The sequence below is a fragment of the Fundulus heteroclitus genome, chromosome 6 (assembly GCF_011125445.2).
Source record: "Fundulus heteroclitus isolate FHET01 chromosome 6, MU-UCD_Fhet_4.1, whole genome shotgun sequence".
Lineage (NCBI taxonomy): Eukaryota > Metazoa > Chordata > Actinopteri > Cyprinodontiformes > Fundulidae > Fundulus > Fundulus heteroclitus.
In genome coordinates, this window is record NC_046366.1 from 2,600,993 (window position 1) to 2,620,289 (window position 19,297).

A 19,297-nucleotide genomic window follows, 5' to 3' on the forward strand; every position below is an offset into this window, starting at 1 on the left:
TTAGAATTTTGAGCCATGTATATTTTATTTATATGTCATAAATATTTAAAACCATTTACACAGTCATTATTTTTGAGTGAACAAATACATTTGCCTTTTTGCTGAATACATATTTCTTTTGTGGAGGAAACATATTCCACTAAACACTGATTAAAGGAACAAACACTATAAAATCAGAGAGCAGATCTAATGGATCTGTTTACAGGAAGAATTTAAGCAGAGAAAATATGTGGGTTTTCCACATGGTTCCTATAGTTGACTTCTAAAACAGAATACAATTCTAAAATAATAAATGCAGTGAAATCTGTATTTTATGTGTGCTGTGTAACAATACATGAGCAGGATATTTTTTTTAATTGACTGTAATATAAAATCCTGATTTGAAGCCATGACATGCAGTGTGACAAATGGAATCCATTACTGGCAGTGTCAACCCATCAAGATCTGTCTGAACTATTTACAAACATCAAAATATAGAAATAACAGACAGAAAAAAAAACATATGGGGGAAACTTTTAAGGCACATTTCAGTCCTTGATCCTTGCCGCTGTAACTGTTTCCAGCTTGCCTCAACAGACAGACTCTTTTTTCAGCAGCAGCTTCTCTTCACCTCATGATTTGTCTCCTCTGCCAGAGTTATACGATCTGATTCTGACAAGACATACATGTTTATGTGTATACAAAAACATTCCTATTGGAACAATCTGACATTCTTAGAAGATTTTTTTGAACTTACTGATAGTATCCCCAAGGCCAACCCTAGCAGGAACACCTTTCTCCATGTCCTTCCTTATACAGTTCTCAAAAGCCAAAGCTGCTACCCTGAAGAAAAATGCCTGCACGTTCTCCCCTGCAAACGGCAAACACAGTTCTTTCTGATTTTGTCATGTCTTGGATGTATTTAAGTTGTCTAAACCCCAGAGTACACTGCTGATAGTATGAAGTCACAGTTTTACCTGTTTTGGCTGAAACCGCCCAGAACTCTGCATGCATTTCTGCTGCAATACGGACAGCATCTTTTTCAGTTTTTTGCCTTTCATCTGAGGGCTTTAGATCACGTTAGATAGATAACATAAGAATAGTATGATCAGCAAAATACTTTGATCAGCAAAATATGCATCAGATTTTGAAGACACTCACCAGAAGGTCAGTCTTGGTGCCAACCAAAAGGATGAAACAGGAATCGGGATCATTTTCTCTCATGGCTTCCTCCAACCACTGGCTATAAAAGTAAAAGCTCAAGCTATAGTATATACATTTATCTTCAGTACATGTTCAGTTTAGAATAAACTTCAGCTAAAGTTTTCTGACCTATATTTCTACACAGATGCTGAATGGCTGAGCTGACAAACCTTATCAATTGTCTCAAAACTCCAAACCACCAACAAACTGGCTAATCTACATAGTCATCAAACATAGGAGAAGTAAAACTCTAATTCATCTTAGTCCTTTTCCATTAAAATCCCCAGGATTTAAAGCCTCAGGCTTTGGTTTCCCAGGGTAAACCAATGTCTGGGGCTTTTGGGTTACTGTCTTTCTATTTGCTGGGGGCCATTTATGTAAAACAGCCCCAATGACGTATAGGACGTTGCGAGGGAAAGCTGCAATACCACTCCAGTCCAGCAGGTGACAGCTCCAGACTCCGGAGAAACAGGAGGACAACGTGCAACTGGCATTACATTTCCTTAGCCACCACCAGGCTTAACTTTATTCCCCTCCTGTTGGTATAAATAAATTAAAATAGAGCAGAGCTTCTTTCTGCCTGCGCAGCGCGAGGACCACGGTTGTATGGGGAGTGTGACGAGACTGATCTTTAGAGCTTTATGAGTATAATTTTTCCTCAGCCAAAGAGTGACATGGACAATTTTTAAGTACAGTATCAAGGACTTTTGATTACAGCAAAATTATTTTTATAGGATATATGCGCTGAACAGGTCTGCTCCTCCTATTTCTTTGTCATGGAAAGCGAGTCTGCTCCACGCACACATACACTGTGGTGAAACAGTTTATAATTAACTCAAGGTGCCCAAAACATTCAGCCAAGAGTTTCATATTTGATATCTGTTATGTGCAGATATTCCCCACAAACTTAGTGAACGCTTTCTAGTAACTTTTCAGTTGAGACGAACAGATCCAGTCTGTGGGAAATTACAGACGGTGTAGCCAACTAAACGCTGCAGCAGCAGGACTGGTCTCCCCGGTGAGACCAGCCTGTCAGCAGGTCTCTGCAGTCCCGACAAGTCTGAGCAGAATTATAATTGGCTCATAATCCTGATGAATTGACTGCACAGATGAAGTTTGGAGATGTACTTTCAAATTAAGGTTATAAAATCATCAGGTTTGTGAACTCCTTATCTTCTCCTTACTGTTCCTTACCCCAGCCTTGTGGCGGACAGCTTTTCTTGCTGCATACAAGCCCACCCCCTCAACAAGTCCTGGGAAAGCAGAGCAAAGTACTGGGTCGCTTGAGGGACCAAGGCCCCAGGAAAGTGAAATTAGTCAGGTAGATGTGTATGGAAACACTACCTGGGATTTGAAAAGCCCCAGGTTCCTCAAAAGCCCCAGGCTTTTGAGTGGCAATGGAAGTGATTAGTCTCAATCGGCATGAAATTGTATTCCGAATGAGAGTGAAGGTTTATGCCGATTGATAATCTGATCGACCTGCAAGTAAACGCTTGTTTAAAAAGGTACTTTTAAGCTATTATGTCTCTACGGATTCAAATACAGAGATACTACACGGGACTAGATCCTTTCACAACTGAAGTTAACAGTGAGTCAGCGGCTCCGTTCCTGATCACATTAAACTGAATATCAGCCTCCTATTCTCCGTATAGTCATGTTTTCTATATGTGCCTACTTCAGGTTATCAGTTTCTACAACAGATTTTCAAAATCACTGGAGAAAAAAAAATCTTACCTTGTATGATCCAGGGATTTAATGTCTGCCATGTCAAACACTGTAACAATTACTGAAAAAAAAAAAATGAGGACCACATTAGATTATATGAGTCAAAACCGGCAGCCTCCCATTCAGCATTAGATGCACAGTAAAGGATGGCTATGACAAAACTTCTTACCTTGAGCGCCTCTATAGTATGCAGATGCAATGCATTTGAATTTCTCCTGCCCGGCTGTATCCCAGCTGTAAGAAAATGTCACAACAGGTCAAAGAGTAGAGAATACACAAGGATGCACACAGGATGGATAATTATTTAACTGCACATACTCACATCTGAAGTGAGAAAGGCACTCCAGATATCTCAAACCTCTCAATCTCAAAATCCACTCCTATTGTTGCTTTGTAGTCTCTTTCAAAGACATCTTTGCAAAATCTGGAAACAAAAAAAAATCATCTTTTTATTTTTGGTTTGATTACATGTACCTTTAGTGAAACACTTCACTTATCCACAAGCATTATGGTTTTCAAAGACATCAGAGGTGTCAGAGTATATAGCTGAGTTAGCTGGGTTATGAAAAGGTATCATCAAAGAGGAATAAACATGAATACAGAGAAATACACTGATGGTTTTCATCAAAAAAAAAAAAAACATTCATTCAACATTCATAAACAGATCTTATTTTCAATATATTTTATTCATTAACTCATCCAAATCATTAAATTGAGGTGTTTCAATCACTTAAATAACCACAGGCATATAAAATAAAATATTAATAAATATAATATAAAATATAAATATATAAATAAAAATATATAAGAGCTAGGCATGCACACTGCTTCTAACATTCTAACATTTCTCGCTCAGTAGCTCAGTGAAATCCAGCATGGTACCTTGATAGGATGCCAGCTGCTCAATAAATCTAGCAGAGAAGTTTCCTAACTATCTAGCAGAGAAGTTGTTAAAGTTAAGTCAGCTGTTAAAGGCATTAGAATAAATTGGAAGTGATGTGGAATGGCAGCAACTCAGCCATGAAGTGGTACGTAGGGTGGAATTTTAATATAATCAATACTAAAAAAAAGACTCTTTAAGATACTGCTTTGCATCAAAATGTATATAAATTCAGTCATTTTCATCTCCCCAAGTTGGCACACAATTTCACTCAACAGAATGATGAAGGGGCAAAAACAACCAGGATACTTCCGAAGACTTCCCGTTACTCCTCTGTTTCTGTATTTAGCTAGCGGATAAAAATCAAGTAGTGGTAAAGCGCATCTTACACGTGCTGCACATGGATGAATGAATGCATTTCATTTAGACGTTTTTATTAAGTCATTTCATTAAGACATTGTGAGTTAAAATACTTGAATTTGTTTGAGGGTCATAAAAAATGACAAGAAATTACACAGAACCCATATAAATTTTAACCTGACACAAGCCAGATGCATGTCGCTCCGCCTAGCTCCACTCACATACATCTGGAACAGATCCATAGGACTGGCCTTTATTGAAGGCTGGGCCTTATCAAAAATCCTTGCATATGATTGGATGAGCCACTTGTCTGTCATCTTTATCGACGTGCTATTTCAACCAGTCACACCGAAGCTAACCCGTGACGCTGATGAGAGCGACGCAGGAAAAAAAAAAGTGTTTTTTAAGTGTTTGTGGCTCTAGTGGAACGCGTTTTATTGACAGTGAGCTGACAGGAAGAGGGGGGAAGACAGGCGGCAAAGCGCCGCGGGTCGGAGTCGATCCCGGGCCGACCGCGTTGAGGACTAAAGGCCTTAGCTAACCGGTTAGCGGTGTGCACTAATCGCTAACCGCTCCGGGGCACGTCCGCGTCTGCAGCGTACGCGCCCCGGAAAACAAAACTTGCTAAGTCCGGTCGGGAAAAGGGTGAAAACATGGTTTCCACCAACAAAAGCCTTCAGAGCCGTTCTCTGATGTTCTTTTAATGAAACAATATTAGGTAGATTGGACAACACGGAAGAAATAGCAGCATCAATGTTAACGCTTGCTTCCTCGACGAGCCTCCATTGCTATCAAAACAGTCTCACGTCATGGTCGCGTCTCCACTACGTCACACTATAAAACTCCAGCCCTGTGACCTGATTGGCTAGACAATAAAATTGGTAGGAGAAATCACTTTCTATGAGCGATGTCCCAGATGTATGTGAGTAGAGCTAGGCGGAGCGAGACATGCGTCTGGCTTGTGTCAGGTTATATAAATTTACCCTGCTGACTATATTGGATGATCAGCAGAGAAAATATGGTCAAAATAACCAGAAACTGAACAGGGCTGCTGCTAAAAACCATTCGTATGGACCAGATCCAGACAAAATAACCAGATTATTTTGTGAAGGAAATCTGTTTTCCAATTACTTCTCATCTCCTGTGAGGGTGGGACGTTTGAAGCAGGAAGGAACCTGCAGCCGCAGGGAAAATGGGAGCCAGTCGGTCAGTTCAGGCAGAAGGGCCAGGAGCTCTCATGTCCTTCACACATCCTCCTCCCAGAGTGTTAGTGCAGGCAGGGAGTCAGAGGGGAGGGGGCTGGTTGCTGCAGTTAGCAGGTCAGAGAGGGGGGAGGGGATGACAGGCGGAGGGTATTCCTGTTATATGGGTTAATGTTTAGGAGATGTGGCTGTTTTTCAAACCTGCAGAAGAAGCTGTTGAGGTTGTCCGCCAGTAGGGGCTCATCACAGTGTAGAGGAAGTGGCTCCTGTAGTTTGTTATTATCTGAAGGCCTCTCCAAACTAACATGGAGCATTTGCAGAGAAGCACTTTATTAGCTCCTTGCTGTCATTTCTCTCAGCTGCTCTTATCTCCCTTAGTCGGTTTGTCCTTGCCTGGCTCGGTCCCCCTCTCCTCAGATGTACTGGTCTGCACACAGCCCTCCATAAACTGATTTATGTCCTAGTGTCAGTGAGTTGGGTGTACTGCTTTGACTCTTCGCTCCACTTCCTTACAGTCCTTGCCACAGGCTTAAAAGTTCTTAATATCTGCCAACAGGTTGGTATGAGATCAAACACATGGTATGCGGAAACCTAAGTCTGTGCATCTTTCTCGCTGTCTGTATTTTGGAAGTTTTGCAGTGTTAAAATCCCCAAGAAAAACAATTCTAATGGAGTCTGGCTTTTTTCCCCCTCCATTTCTGTTATCAGCTCAGCTAGCAAAAATTTTTCAACCTCTGATGTACAGGCGTGGGATGGGACATAAACACTGACCAGAACAAATGAGAAGAGCTCTCTTAGGAAAGGAAAGGTTCATAAATATAGACTGCATGTGAAGGCTGGCCTAACACTGCGGCATCAGTGTTTCAACCAGCCGCTCTCCACGGCCGAGCAGCTGCAAACAAGCCTTATATCACCAAGTGTGATGCAAGATGTCGGTTGCAGTGGAGTGAAAAAAGTTGCTACTGTACTCTTTAGCAGTGAAGACACGTTCTATGGCATGCCTCTCTGCTTTGCAATTTAATTTAAGTCTGGATTTAGCAGCTACCAGAGGCCTTAAGCCCCTTTTAGGCTGGCTCTACTCTACTTTCGCCGCTCTGCTCCACTCGGCCAGCCTCTACTTGTGTTGGTTTCCAACAGATCTGGTCCAGACAGACAGTGACAGAGGAGGCGAGGTGAGACGAGATTGTCTAAGCCAGGAATTTAGGGCTTTGTGAGGAGGTTTTTGCCTCAGTCCCGGCGAGAATGATAGTCAGGACTGTAAAACTGTGGACTTCTGAAAGCAGTGAAATTATTCTCATAGGTTGGGTATTGGATATTAGTGCTGCGGCGATTCGTCTGAGAGTTCTTTAGACCCAGAGTGCAGCTGCCTGCTCTGCTGTGCCTTCTCCCTGCTGCCCTACACAGTAGATGGGTCAGCGACCATGAACAACTTTTTGAACCAACCACTCTTTAGACACAAAACTTAGCACCTTTCAGTGTGTAAAATAAGAAAGCCTCGCTGAACATCAGATCTGTTTTAGGTTATTTAATACAACGCGACTTTCTGCCTATCGAAGCTGAAGTGCCATTTTTTTTCCTTCTGTTTCCTTCAGACGTGGTTCATAGTTTGTAAATAGTAAATTTATCTTCTAGTTTGACCCACGCTGTCCATGTTGGTCCTTAACTAGCTGGATTCACCATTATAAATATCTATAAGTTATCTAAGAGTTTTAGTACTTTGTGGTTTGTTATTATCAGTTGAAAAAGTTTGTGTTGCTACTGCAGATTTTCACGACAGGTCAAAAGTTTGCGTGGATTATCACACTTTCACATAACGTTAATTTTTATATACCCCGAGTTGTGTGTTAAACGTTGTGCCGCAAGTTTTTTGTGTGTAGACATGCTTTATACCAGAGGCCCCTGATTTGTTTTCAAAGTGTTCCTTTAGTTTTTGTGCAGCAAAGTTACAAGAGTCTTTGTTGGATTTAATTTGAAGATCTCTGGTCAAAATTACCTTAATTTTATGTTTAACAATAACTTATTGAGTTACCTATTAATGAGACAGGTCTTTCCCACATTGAGGTCTCCGACAACCACCACTTTAGACATTTTCTGACGATCCCACCTTTCAAAAAAGACAACATAGATTTTTCTATTGGTGAGGATTTAAATGTGATGGTTATCTTAATTAAGAACAAAGAATAACAGTTGGAGACTCACGGCTGAAGCCTGGTAGCTTTGTCTTTAAAGGCTGCTTTAGCCTGGATGTCCCAATCTGTCTTTAGCTGCAGGGAGGCCTCAGGAGTGTAGCACTGAAAACAACATCACAAATACTGAACTACAACATTCTGCATAAAGTCACAAAGTACCTCTTACTCTAAAAAAGTCTGAGATTCCTCAGACATGACAGTAAGTCAAAAACACAGCAGGTAATTGATAGTTATATTTAGCCAAAAGCTCCAAAGAAAAGATTCATCATCATGTCATGTTTACAAGTTGTTAGTCATTTTAGATGCAAAAGGGAGCTCCAATAATCTATTACCTTGAGTGCTGTGGTCAGACATTATTTAACTAGGTGAAGAAAATAGTCCCTCTGAACATTGCATTCACTGGCATGTCTGTGTTTCAGTCACTATGATAAGGTTCTGGTTGACCTGCATCTGTTTTAAAGAAATCATTGCATCACAGAAATATTTTAAAAGGGATATACTTGGGGAAAATCACAGATGATCCTGTCTTTGCTGACTGGAGGTGGAAACGGCTTCACCCCACTCCTGTGATCCTGCATGATAACCTTGCAGAGGAATACATACAATTTAATACAGGTTATTCAATCAAGAAGATGATTACAGTTTTATGTATTCTCTGAACATTGGCACGAGGAACACAAGTTCACTTTCATCGAACCATTTGGAATTGGTAGGAGGAGTTTTGTAGACGTGCTTGGACACTGAAAACAATCCTATAGTAGCTAGCACGGCTGTAGTTTCATAAAACTGCCGAGGACTACGCCGGAAATACGGCATTCCCGCTTCAAATAAAGGAACAGTTACACACCTACGGCTCCAAAGTGTTAAACACGCTTTCCTTTATTATAAAGTTTATAGACTTTGACGTTGTTTCAGTGACACTTTTGATCATTTCACATCACATCTTCTGTTTTGAAAGCTACATGCTGCGTTTCGGGTTACAGTCATAGCTTTATTGTGACGGGTCATGACCGGATATGTACTGTGGTTTTGTTCGCAGTGGAGGCAACACGCAGCTAACAACACGAATAGGTTCTCTAGATATAGTGTACACTCAACCCAGTGACCAATGTCAGCTTCTTTCTGAATGATTCTTGGATTTTCACCGTGTTTTCTAAATTAATGTATCAAACTCACCCCAAATGATTCAAGCCCAGTGTTTGCTTCTTGGAGTCCTCTCGGAGGGCTGTGCGCTGCAACCCCTCACGTTGTTGGATGGGGGAACTCGTTTCCGTGGCAACCGTACGGTTGTGCCTGTCATGTGATTGCGCCTTTTCGTGAGTGAATTTTACCAAATAGTTTTAACAGCCACAAGCCACACAGAACAGCCACATCGGACTTTTGACTAATGGTCAAAGGTCCGATGATTTTCCTTTGGACGCAAAAAGTCTCCATCCTGTTCAGAGGTGCTTCAATGTAAACACCTAAGGCACTCTTTATCGCTTCTGCAACGATGAATAAGCTCAACCTGTAAAGTAAAACCCAAAAGCTTTACGTGTAAAGCAATTAAACAAAAGCAGAAATTACCTTAACACGTGTAGAAACATGCAGAAAGCATTTCCCGATTTTATTTCATATCATGACTCTTTCTGATTCGGCTGACATGGATTCGTGCGCCACCCTGTGGTCAGATACTAATACTTTTCTGCAACGTGAGGCCCAACTAAAATGGATCTAGGAAGAGGAAACGAAGAGATTTCCAAAGCTCAACCTAAAAAAGAAAAGAAAAACAAGAGAAGAAAAAACCCACACCATCAATCCCACGCAGTAACAATACGAACAACAATAATAATTACAACAGTAGAGACACCAAATTTACATTAAATAGCTGCTTATCAATTAAACTCATCTGCTAATTAAAATCGTTAACATATTTCCAGTTGATGCCATTGCTGCCTACCTGAATGTGCCACAATCAGAATTACTTTTTTTGCATGTAAATTCCAATTCACCTAGAAACTTAATAAACAAATAGATTAAATGAAAGTTAATTTGCTTTTATGTCTGGTAAAACATGCGTTTCATTGTACAAACAGCATTACCTTTGTTTTTCTATGATGGAATTTTATTGTATACATATTTCTTTTCATGAAGAAACTGTATCATGTAAATACACATTTAATTTATTTTTCTTTTTTACTTAAAGTTCATCCTATGGTTAGATACTACAATTTTTCTATAAGCCAGTTAAAAAAACAAAACAAAAAAAAAAAACAGAACGTTACTGTTTTAAATGCAGTTTTTCTTTCTTACATCATTCGAGAAAGATTAAAAAAAAACCTTTTGATTCATGTAATATATTTTACTAACCTGGCCAGCCAGATTGATCACATATAGCACTCTACATTCTTAGACTTAGAGACTTAGACAACTTCTGTACGCAACGAGTGCGTACAGAATGGAATTTTGTTTGCATACAGCTTGAAAAATCACAGTGAGTTGCAGTAAATTACAGGATAAGGTGCAGGGGTGATTTATGTAAACAACTGAAATGTAAACAATGTAAACAATGCAGGGGAAATAGACAGTGTCCGATTTCACAGTGTACAGGTGAGTGTTATTAAAAACTATGTTGTCTACGAATGTGGTACATACACTGAGCTGTATTATATAGCTCAGTGGGTACATAGTCCATTTGTGGCTTCAGCAGTTCAGCAGTTCAGCAGTCTGAAGCATATGTGTATATATTCTGGACATTATCATGTGTTGTTTGAGGACATAGACATTATAATGTCTATGTTTGAGAACGCACAAATACTGTGAGAATTCATCCAGCAGGTAAGGTTAGTATTTTAATGTTTAAATAGTAGATTTCTTTAATAAGATAATTTAATTGCATGCATTTTTTATTCTTTTTTTATGTGAAGGTATTTGTGAAATAAAACATGACTTCAGACATGTGTACAAGTAGTGAAATCAGTCGAATACATTTCCATGCAGCCCAGGAATGAGGCATCTTCTCTGATCCACGTTCACTACAACAGAACTTAACTTTTTTCTGCCACATACAATATGACGGTGACGTTGACGTGCGAACCTGCGCCCAACGACGCGTCTACGTATATGATATTAGAAGACAGAATCACACCTAGCATCGGGGTCGACCACACCTCCTCACTAAAATAAAAATTTCTCCGTGTCGAGTATCACCGTAAATGGTGTTAAAAATTGTAAACTTATCACAGAAAAGCCTTAATTCTCAGACTAAAGACAACCATAGTTTGGTGGTATTAAATAAGCAAGCAATATGAATAATATATATTCAAGTTTAATACTCCCTTTCCTATCGCCATCCATGTTGACTCGTCCGGAAATAGATGGCCCTATTTCCGGACGAAGGGGACAAGAACTGCGTACTTGGAGCTGCGGTCTCTGGGTCGGCGGACACCTGCTTCTCAACGGGTGAGCTAATGCATTTAGGATAGAGAAGAAAAAAACTTCGAATTAGCGACGCTACAGCTTAGTTTAAGTTCACATTTTGGGGAAATTTGAGCTAAAAACTTTTCCGAATATCCGCGCAGTAATGCAGGTAAAAAGATAACTTCGGGCTTGCAAAGCTCGGCTAACGTTGCTATTTTATGCTAGCTCACCAACTTTTTAAAACTTTTATTTAATTTATTTAACACTGCTAATCCTTCAAGTCAGTCATCAAAAATTAGCAAGCTTTACCCAAGCAAAGATTTCCTGGAATGCATTTTCTGTGAAGTTGTAACTGATTTTGCGGTATTTATTTAAGCCATTAAAAATGCGTAAATCATGTGTGTTAGAAATCAGGTAACAAGTTTACTAGACATTGTGCACATATGTCAGCATTACAACGAAATTGTGTGGGTTCACAGGGCAAGACTTAAATAAAGACAAAATATTAATAAAGTAAACACAAGTCGACAACAATAAAAGAATAATAAAATAATTTAGTAACCATTGAAGTTTGACTCTTATCAACAGATGGTAAATGGGAAACTATATGAAAACAAACAATTGTGCGTGAATAAATGATAAATGTTGCAGACATCAACATTAACAGTAAATTGTAAGTAAGAAATAATGGATAGAAATTAATTTTTGAATATCTGCATATGCCTGCCTATGCGTTGAAGAACTGTCATAGAGCAGACATGTCTAAAGTGTGCTTAGGGGGCCATTTGCACCCTCATACTGATGTTGAGTGGCCCCCCAACTGCATTGGAAGAAAGATTTGGAGTACCAGCTCTGGTTGCTGGTGCAATTGACTAGGGCAAAAGTATTAACCGCCACACCTTCAGAATAAAGTTATTTAAAAAAAAATATATATAACAACAATATATATATATATATATATATATATATATATATATATATATATATATATATATATATATATATATATATATATATATTAGGGCTGTGCATAAAAATCGATATAAAGATTAATATCGATATTTTTAAAAACGATTTAATATCGATATTCTGGCTTTAAATATCGATATACCTCCCAACCTCTAGGGGGCGTTATTACAGCGCAACCATTACAGTTCACAGCAAAGGAGAGCAAGTGAGACGAATTTGTGGAACAGCCGACAGGATTTTAGAAGCTCCTTTGTCCCTAAAATCAGATGTTTGGGCACATTTTTGGTTTCTGTGACACGTTAAATGCATTGAAGCAAATGCACTTTATTTTCCTGTAAATATGTCTGTGATCAATAAATAGAACATAAACATAATATTTGGCTGATTTTGGTGATTGAATCACTGAGCATTAATTCAAAGTAATAAATATCGATATTGGAATCAAATCAAGCTGAGCTATGTATCGAGAATCGTATTGTATCGTGAGCGGTGTATCGAGAATCGTATCGAATCGGCTCATCCTAGATGATACCCAGCCCTAATATATATATATAATCCAAGTTTGAAATTAATTGAAATATCAGGAGAAGTTAAAATTTACTTTATTTTCTTCTTTTATTTTTTAATGGTGACTTTACCGAAAGCACCAGTCGTTCTAAAATCACTGTATTGAGGTTGCCATAGACATTATATAGGTAGACGCCCCATGGATTGGAGCTGACGTTTCATATCTATGGCATATTAACGTAGGTGATTTCATACTGAAATTCTTATATGCTGTTTAGCAAAGAGACACGTGTTGACATGACATATTATTAAATATGTAAATAAATACGCGCTTCATGCTGAAATGCTTTTTTTATGCTCTTAAAGAGGCATGTAGTATTACAATTAAAAAATTTATACATTTATATATTTTACATTTTAATAAACAAGTTGCATTGTTCATTTAAATTTATTTCATTCTCTCACGTGTACAGTCCTGAACCTTCTCTAAACACCAACAGTAATTTTTTCATATTTTGGCATGCTGTGCATGCATACATGCACAGCACGTATACACAGGACCACTGCTATCCGATGACTTTTACTCGAAGGCAAGGCTTTGGTGCTGATTGGAAATTTATGTATTAAAGTTGGCTAAATACAGGTAGTCTAACTTGTTTACTTATAATATTTTGTTATCAATACGATCACAAGTTTTGGCTCATGTTTTTTTAGTTTTTGGACCTCAAATGCTTTTGACTTGACAATTTCAGCCTACCAGATGAAAAGTTTGGACACTCCTGCCTCAGGTTATCTTGCACACTGACAGCTTTTGGCTCTCCTTTGCTTTTTCTAATTTCCCTTGTCAAAAAAATCTATCGTAACGCAAGAAAATTTAAACAAAGTGATCTCCTAATTGTATGGAAGTATGTTCTTCTGAAGATTTTATTTAAACATGTCTTTAGTAAACAGAATAATTAAATGTTTAAATCAGTAACGCGTGGAAATTGTAAGTACTTTATTGGCCTTAAGTTGAGTTTTTATGTGCAACGTTTAGAGCTAGAGTTGCTTTTAAGTAACAAACACAGTGTGGATGCATGGTTATATTTGCATGTTATCTGCACCGTCTAGTATTACATATTTGGCCTAAATTGAACTCTCTCTGTTTTGCAAGGTTCTAATTGATGATAATAATACTAAAAATTATTTTTGTGTTTGTTTCAGAGAAATATCTACTGTGACTTGCAGGAGATGGATTATCCTGCAGGAGCCCAACATCCGCATGTTCGTGCATATGGAAATGGTAAGTAATCTCACGTGTGTAAAGTTTTATGTTTTTGTTAAAACTGATTCCTAGTTAACATTTATGTTTAAAGGTTTTCGCTTCTGGTGCAATTCCTTTTACATATTATTCTGAAAGTTATATTTGATTTTGTGTTACTTGGTTACAGTTATTGCATTACTTTAAATTAAATTCTAGGGTTGTCAGATCACTAGAATTTCAAACTCTATACCGATACCAAGATCAATACTCTATACTTGATACCATTTTTGATACAGCGGCAACATTTTTTTTGAAGACACAGTATTATATCTAGCTAAGAGCAGAATATGTGATTAATTACCATATGACAGAATTTTGCCTTGTTTAGAGAAATATAGGATTCATAGTGTCACTTCTGGTTTGGCAACACAGACAGTATAACTGTTAATATCCTTTATAGCAGTTTGCACCTTTTGATTCTGCTGTGAAATTATTGCATTTTATTATAATTGCTTATATTTTGTGTACCACAATGTGTTTATATTTGCCTGTAAATATACTGTTTATGCTACAAATAAATCTTACTACTGAGGGACATAAAAACAGATTAATCTATTTTAAAATAAATCATGTTTCAAAACCAACATGCATTTAGTGCCTGCAAAAGACATTCACTTTATAAACAAGGATCTTATTTGTGCAAATGTGTTCAGCAGCAGTCCTGCACAATTTCTGCCTTTCTGCATATTTTGCATAATTTCTTTAGTGATCAACTAAAGCAGCTCTGGTTTCAGCAATCACAATTTGTCCCAAAGTGAAATACCCCTTAGTTGTAGTGACTCGATTTTTTGGACAAAGCCTTTAATAGGTAAAGTAAAACTTGCACTCCTAATACAAAATTTGACTTTACTTTCTAGATGGGTTGATACTGCAGTATCTATTTTAAGTTACTACTATATATTTTAAGTTGGGTATTTAAATTTGGGCTTTTTTCCCCCCCATTCACTTTTTATTGAAAAGGATGAAAAACATTAGTCTGTTTTGACATGCAAAATGAGTCCTGTTCTTGATTTTTACATATATTTTTTTTAAACTCATCGTCTGCATCAATTTTTCCCTTTTTGGACACCGTACCCCTTATGTCGAGTTACATAAATGGACTAAATGTTCCCTCACCCGGACACTGGTCAACGGGGCCCCACTCCGGAGCGAGGCTTGGTGGTGGGGCATGGTGGCCAGTGCCTGGTGGCCGGGCTTTTACTTTTACCCATGGAGCCCGGTTGGGCACAGCCTGAAGACGAGCCATGGTCCCCCTTCCAATGGGTTTAACACCTGTAGGAGGGGTCTAAAGGGAGGTTCCGGCTAGAGATAGTCGGACTTACCTCAATGCATGGCTCTGGCTCTGGAACCAGTCTCCTTGAGAGGGGCTGGACATTCTTCCATTCCGGAGTTGCCCCTTGTGAGAAGCGTCGAGCCGTTGTGGGCATACTTGTTGCCCCTCATCTTGGTGCCTATAAGTTGAGGTTTATCATATCATAATTTGTGAGACCTCATCTGTATAATTTTCTTGAATAAATTGTTTAATTTCTTCTTTTAGTTACTGTTTTAATTTTGGATCGTAGTAAGTTTGAGTTTAACCTCTACAGCCCTTGCCTGGCCTTCTTATCTAAAGATTGATAGTGAGAGGGGGCTGTCGTTTGAAAGATCAACAGTTTTTCTTTTGCACCCTTCCATTCTAAAAGAATAACGACTAAACGTGAAAAAATAATCTGAATGTTTCTAATCTTGGCAATATTCCGGAGGTGAAAAAAGGAAACAATGGAAACATGTTTAATATGGGATTTAAATGACATGTCTTGGTCAAAAATAACACCAAGATTTTTTACTTTTATCAAGTAAAAAAGGCCAAGTTAATGCCATCCAGATTAAGTGATTGATTAAGAACTATTTTTTGAGGACTCTGGTCCAAAGATTACAACTTTGTGTTGGGGATTTGATCAGCCTGGGGTATGCTTTCCCGTGGGTGGGGCAATCTTGCAGTTGGCATTGGAGGTCGACCGACACATCAGCCGGCCGATAGTTGTTTTTTTTGGTAACACTTTATTTGAAGGGGTGTACATAAGACTGACATTACACTGTCATAAACATGACATAACACCTGTCGTGAACATAAATGACTCTTTATGAATGTTTAGGACTGTTGTCATTAATTGTCATTCGGTAAATTATGACACTATTAAAGCAAAGTTGACATTGTTTAAAATGTCTTTGTTATGACAAGCCCTTAACTTGACAAAACCTCAAGTCAAGTTCTTAATTTAACCAAATCCCAAATCAAGCCCTTAATTTAACCTAATCCCAAATCAAGCCCTTAATTTAACCTAATCCCAAACCAAGCCCTTAATTTAACCTAATTCCAAACCAAGACCTTAAATTAACCTAATCCCAAATCAAGCCCTAAATTTAACCTAATCCCAAATCAAGCCCTAAATTTAATTTAACCTAATCCCAAATCAAGACCTTAAATTAACCTAATCCCAAATCAAGCCCTAAATTGAACCTAATCCCAAATCAAGCCCTAAATTGAACCTAATCCCAAATCAAGCCCTAAATTTAACTTAATCCCAAATCAAGCCCTAAATTTAACTTAATCCCAAATCAAGCCCTAAATTTAATTTAACCTAATCCCAAATCAAGCCCTAAATTTAACCTAATCCCAAATCAAGACCTTAATTTAACTTAATCCCGAATCAAGCCCTAAATTTAATTTAACCTAATCCCGAATCAAGCCCTAAATTTAACCAAATCCCAAATCCCTAAACTTAACTTTGTCTTTGTTAATGTCAAGTTGTCATAACAAAGACATTTTAAACAATGTCAACTTTGCTTTAATAGTGTCATAATTTACCGAATGACAATTAATGACAACAGTCCTAAACATTCATAGTCATTTATGTTCATGACAGGTGTTATGTCTTGTTTATGACAGTGTAATGCCAGTCTTATGTACACCCCTTAAAATAAAGTGCTGCCTTTTTTTTCTTGTATTGGCCAATACGTACATGTGTTGGCTGATCCATTTGCACATTCAGCAGCCATGCCTTGACATCACGTCAAATGCACATATTGCCGCTCCCTAACAGGCAGAGAGCAGCTGATAATGTTGTAAAACTGAGTGCCCACAACACAATGAGAGTACATTTTCAACTTTTATTGTATTTTTAACTGTCCAATTTAGCTGGTATTTGCTGTTTGAATGGCTGTCTGTCACTGTGCAAATTTGAATTTTTTTTTTTTATTATTCTTACATACATGCCTGACAGTGTTTCCCATTCATAGACTTTACTTGTGCAGCCCACCCAACCAAATTGAGACCCACTTAGTAAGATAAATCCCCCTCACCCCCGCCACCTCCCAAAAAGAACAAACAAAAAAAAAAAAACATGCAGTGACCAGCATCAGCAGCCTACTTCACACACCTACAAGATAAGAGCTAGGTACATTTGCTTACCTAGCTCTTAGCTTGTAGTATCAGGACTCGCTAAAATAGCTAGTTGCGCTAACCAATTGCGCCACAGAGACTATACAGCAGAATCCTGACATAGACTACATATCAGTGTATACAACTGGATTGCATGTGAAAAATCCTTTAAGAAAAGACGGCATTATATCCTAAATTATATCCTACTGAAGAGAAAATCATTCAAACATACTGTGAACTGCACAGTCAGAACGTGGCTGTTAGAGCACTGCATGTAGACACTACAACAAAGGGAGGCCACCCCTCCCCCGCTTGTGTGAGTTGTGGCCAGTTCTCAAATGTATCCGTGATGTCATACCATTGCATGTATGCATTGGTGGTTCAGTGGTAGAATTCTCGCCTGCCACGCGGGAGGCCCGGGTTCGATTCCCGGCCAATGCAACTGACTTTTTTTTTTTGTTCTTTCAACTGTAGAGTTCTTTTGCTGTCCCAACATGTTTTGTTCATCCTTGAATAAAACTTAGCTTGTACTATCACGACTCGCTAAAATAGCTAGTTGCTTGGGTCCATCAATTCCGCAATGCTGAAAACATGGATAGAATTTGATAGAAATTGAACCAAATTTTGGTATTATCCCTCTCGGATAGCCAACGATCTTAAGACAAATGCTGACATCATAAAAACCACGACCCCTGGGAACAAAGTCACTTTTAGGTTGGAAAAGGTCCCTCTCGGTCCGTGTTGACCTCATCAGCATGAAACTGTCAGAAAGCAGATGACATGTTGGTCTTATTTTGTTTGAAGCACAGTTTTCGTTGGAGGGTGTGGCAGTGGCGGCGTGGTGAAGTGCGGCATCACACTATGGCCATACATTTGACTCTAATTTTCACATTGATCAAATCTGCACCAAAATCAGTGTCATCTATCCTTGACCAGCCCCATACAAGAACCCACCCCAACATTTGGTTGGCGTGGCCTAGTTCCTCCACAGTTCCCCCTTGCAGCACTAAAACAGTCACCCCCATACTTTCTCCAAGAATTGTGAAATTCGGTAGACATATGTAGCTTCTTAGGACATACAAAAAAGTCTCTTGGTGTGATGGTCTAAACCTTACAGGAAGTCAGCCATTTTAAATCAAAGCCACCATTTTGTCACTTTTTCGCCTAAGCACATTTGCGTGCAATCTTCTGCTTACAGCGGACATGTGATCACCTGCATAGAAGTGAGGATTGAGGGTCAACTGCTTGGAAGGCAGCTATGCTCCATTTGTTTCATACTGCCACTAAAGTGGGGAAAGGACATGGGTGGTTTTAAGACAGCCCTTGTTTTAACTTTTTTTTTTCCAAAGCAAAAGCTGGCACGATCTGGCACCACAACTTAAAATATCGTATAAAAGGATTTCGTCCCTGGGTGGGCTCGAACCACCAACCTTTCGGTTAACAGCCGAACGCGCTAACCGATTGCGCCACAGAGACTATACTGCAGAATTCTGACATAGACTGAATATCAATGTATACAACTAGATTAGATCCTGAATTATATCCTATTGAGGAGAAAATCATTCAAACATACTGTGAACTGCACAGTCAGAACGTGGCCGTTAGAGCATTGCATGTAGACACTACAACAAAGGGAGGCCACCCCTCCCCCGCTTGAGTGAGTTGAGAAAAGACGGCATTATATCCTAAATTATATCCTACTGAAGAGAAAATCATTCAAACATACTGTGAACTGCACAGTCAGAACGTGGCCGTTAGAGCACTGCATGTAGACACTACAACAAAGGGAGGCCACCCCTCCCCCGCTTGAGTGAGTAGTGGCCAGTTCTCAGATGTATCCGTGATGTCATAATGTTGCATGTATGCATTGGTGGTTCAGTGGTAGAATTCTCGCCTGCCACGCGGGAGGCCCGGGTTCGATTCCCGGCCAATGCAACTGACTTTTTTTTTTTCTTTCAACTGTAGAGTTCTTTAGCTGTCCCAACACGTTTTGTTCATCCTTGAATGAAATGAGTTAAGCCCCCAAAGTAACTTGTTTTAAAGTGTGCTATAACATTTGAATAGATAAAGAACTACCATCATAGAAAGCAGAGTTGTAGAGTTCTCAAGGCTTTGCTTTTAGATTAATGCTCATAGAAAAGCAACCCTAACCCACACAAT

General features: G+C 38.8%; 1 protein-coding gene and 2 non-coding genes across 3 annotated transcripts; 2 read left to right on the plus strand and 1 right to left on the minus strand.

Moving 5' to 3' along the window:
* On the minus strand, positions 1-9,589 carry rab36 (RAB36, member RAS oncogene family). Its single transcript, XM_012873589.3, has 12 exons — positions 9,105-9,589; positions 8,715-8,831; positions 8,039-8,122; positions 7,549-7,640; positions 7,379-7,453; positions 3,230-3,331; positions 3,077-3,141; positions 2,917-2,968; positions 1,141-1,222; positions 957-1,047; positions 737-850; positions 1-651 (listed from the first exon to the last, which is right to left on the minus strand). Exons 3-12 carry the CDS (start codon positions 8,114-8,116, stop codon positions 590-592), a joined length of 813 nt encoding a protein of 270 aa, XP_012729043.2. The 5' UTR covers positions 8,117-8,122; positions 8,715-8,831; positions 9,105-9,589; the 3' UTR covers positions 1-589.
* A 7,918-nt stretch (positions 9,590-17,507) lies between these two features.
* Positions 17,508-17,578, plus strand: trnag-gcc. Its single transcript has one exon. It is a non-coding gene; the product is annotated as a tRNA-Gly (tRNA).
* A 1,423-nt stretch (positions 17,579-19,001) lies between these two features.
* Positions 19,002-19,072, plus strand: trnag-gcc. Its single transcript has one exon. It is a non-coding gene; the product is annotated as a tRNA-Gly (tRNA).
* Positions 19,073-19,297: the final 225 nt, after the last annotated feature.

Coding starts and splice junctions, on each gene's coding strand:
- rab36 (XM_012873589.3), bottom strand. CDS start 8,116: ATGCAGGATCACAGGAGTGGGGTGAAGCCGTTTCCACCTCCAGTCAGC. Junction 7,454..7,548: donor AAAGCTACCAGGCTTCAGCC/GTGAGTCTCCAA, acceptor CTTTTTTGAAAG/GTGGGATCGTCAGAAAATGT. Junction 1,048..1,140: donor GCACCAAGACTGACCTTCTG/GTGAGTGTCTTC, acceptor CGTGATCTAAAG/CCCTCAGATGAAAGGCAAAA.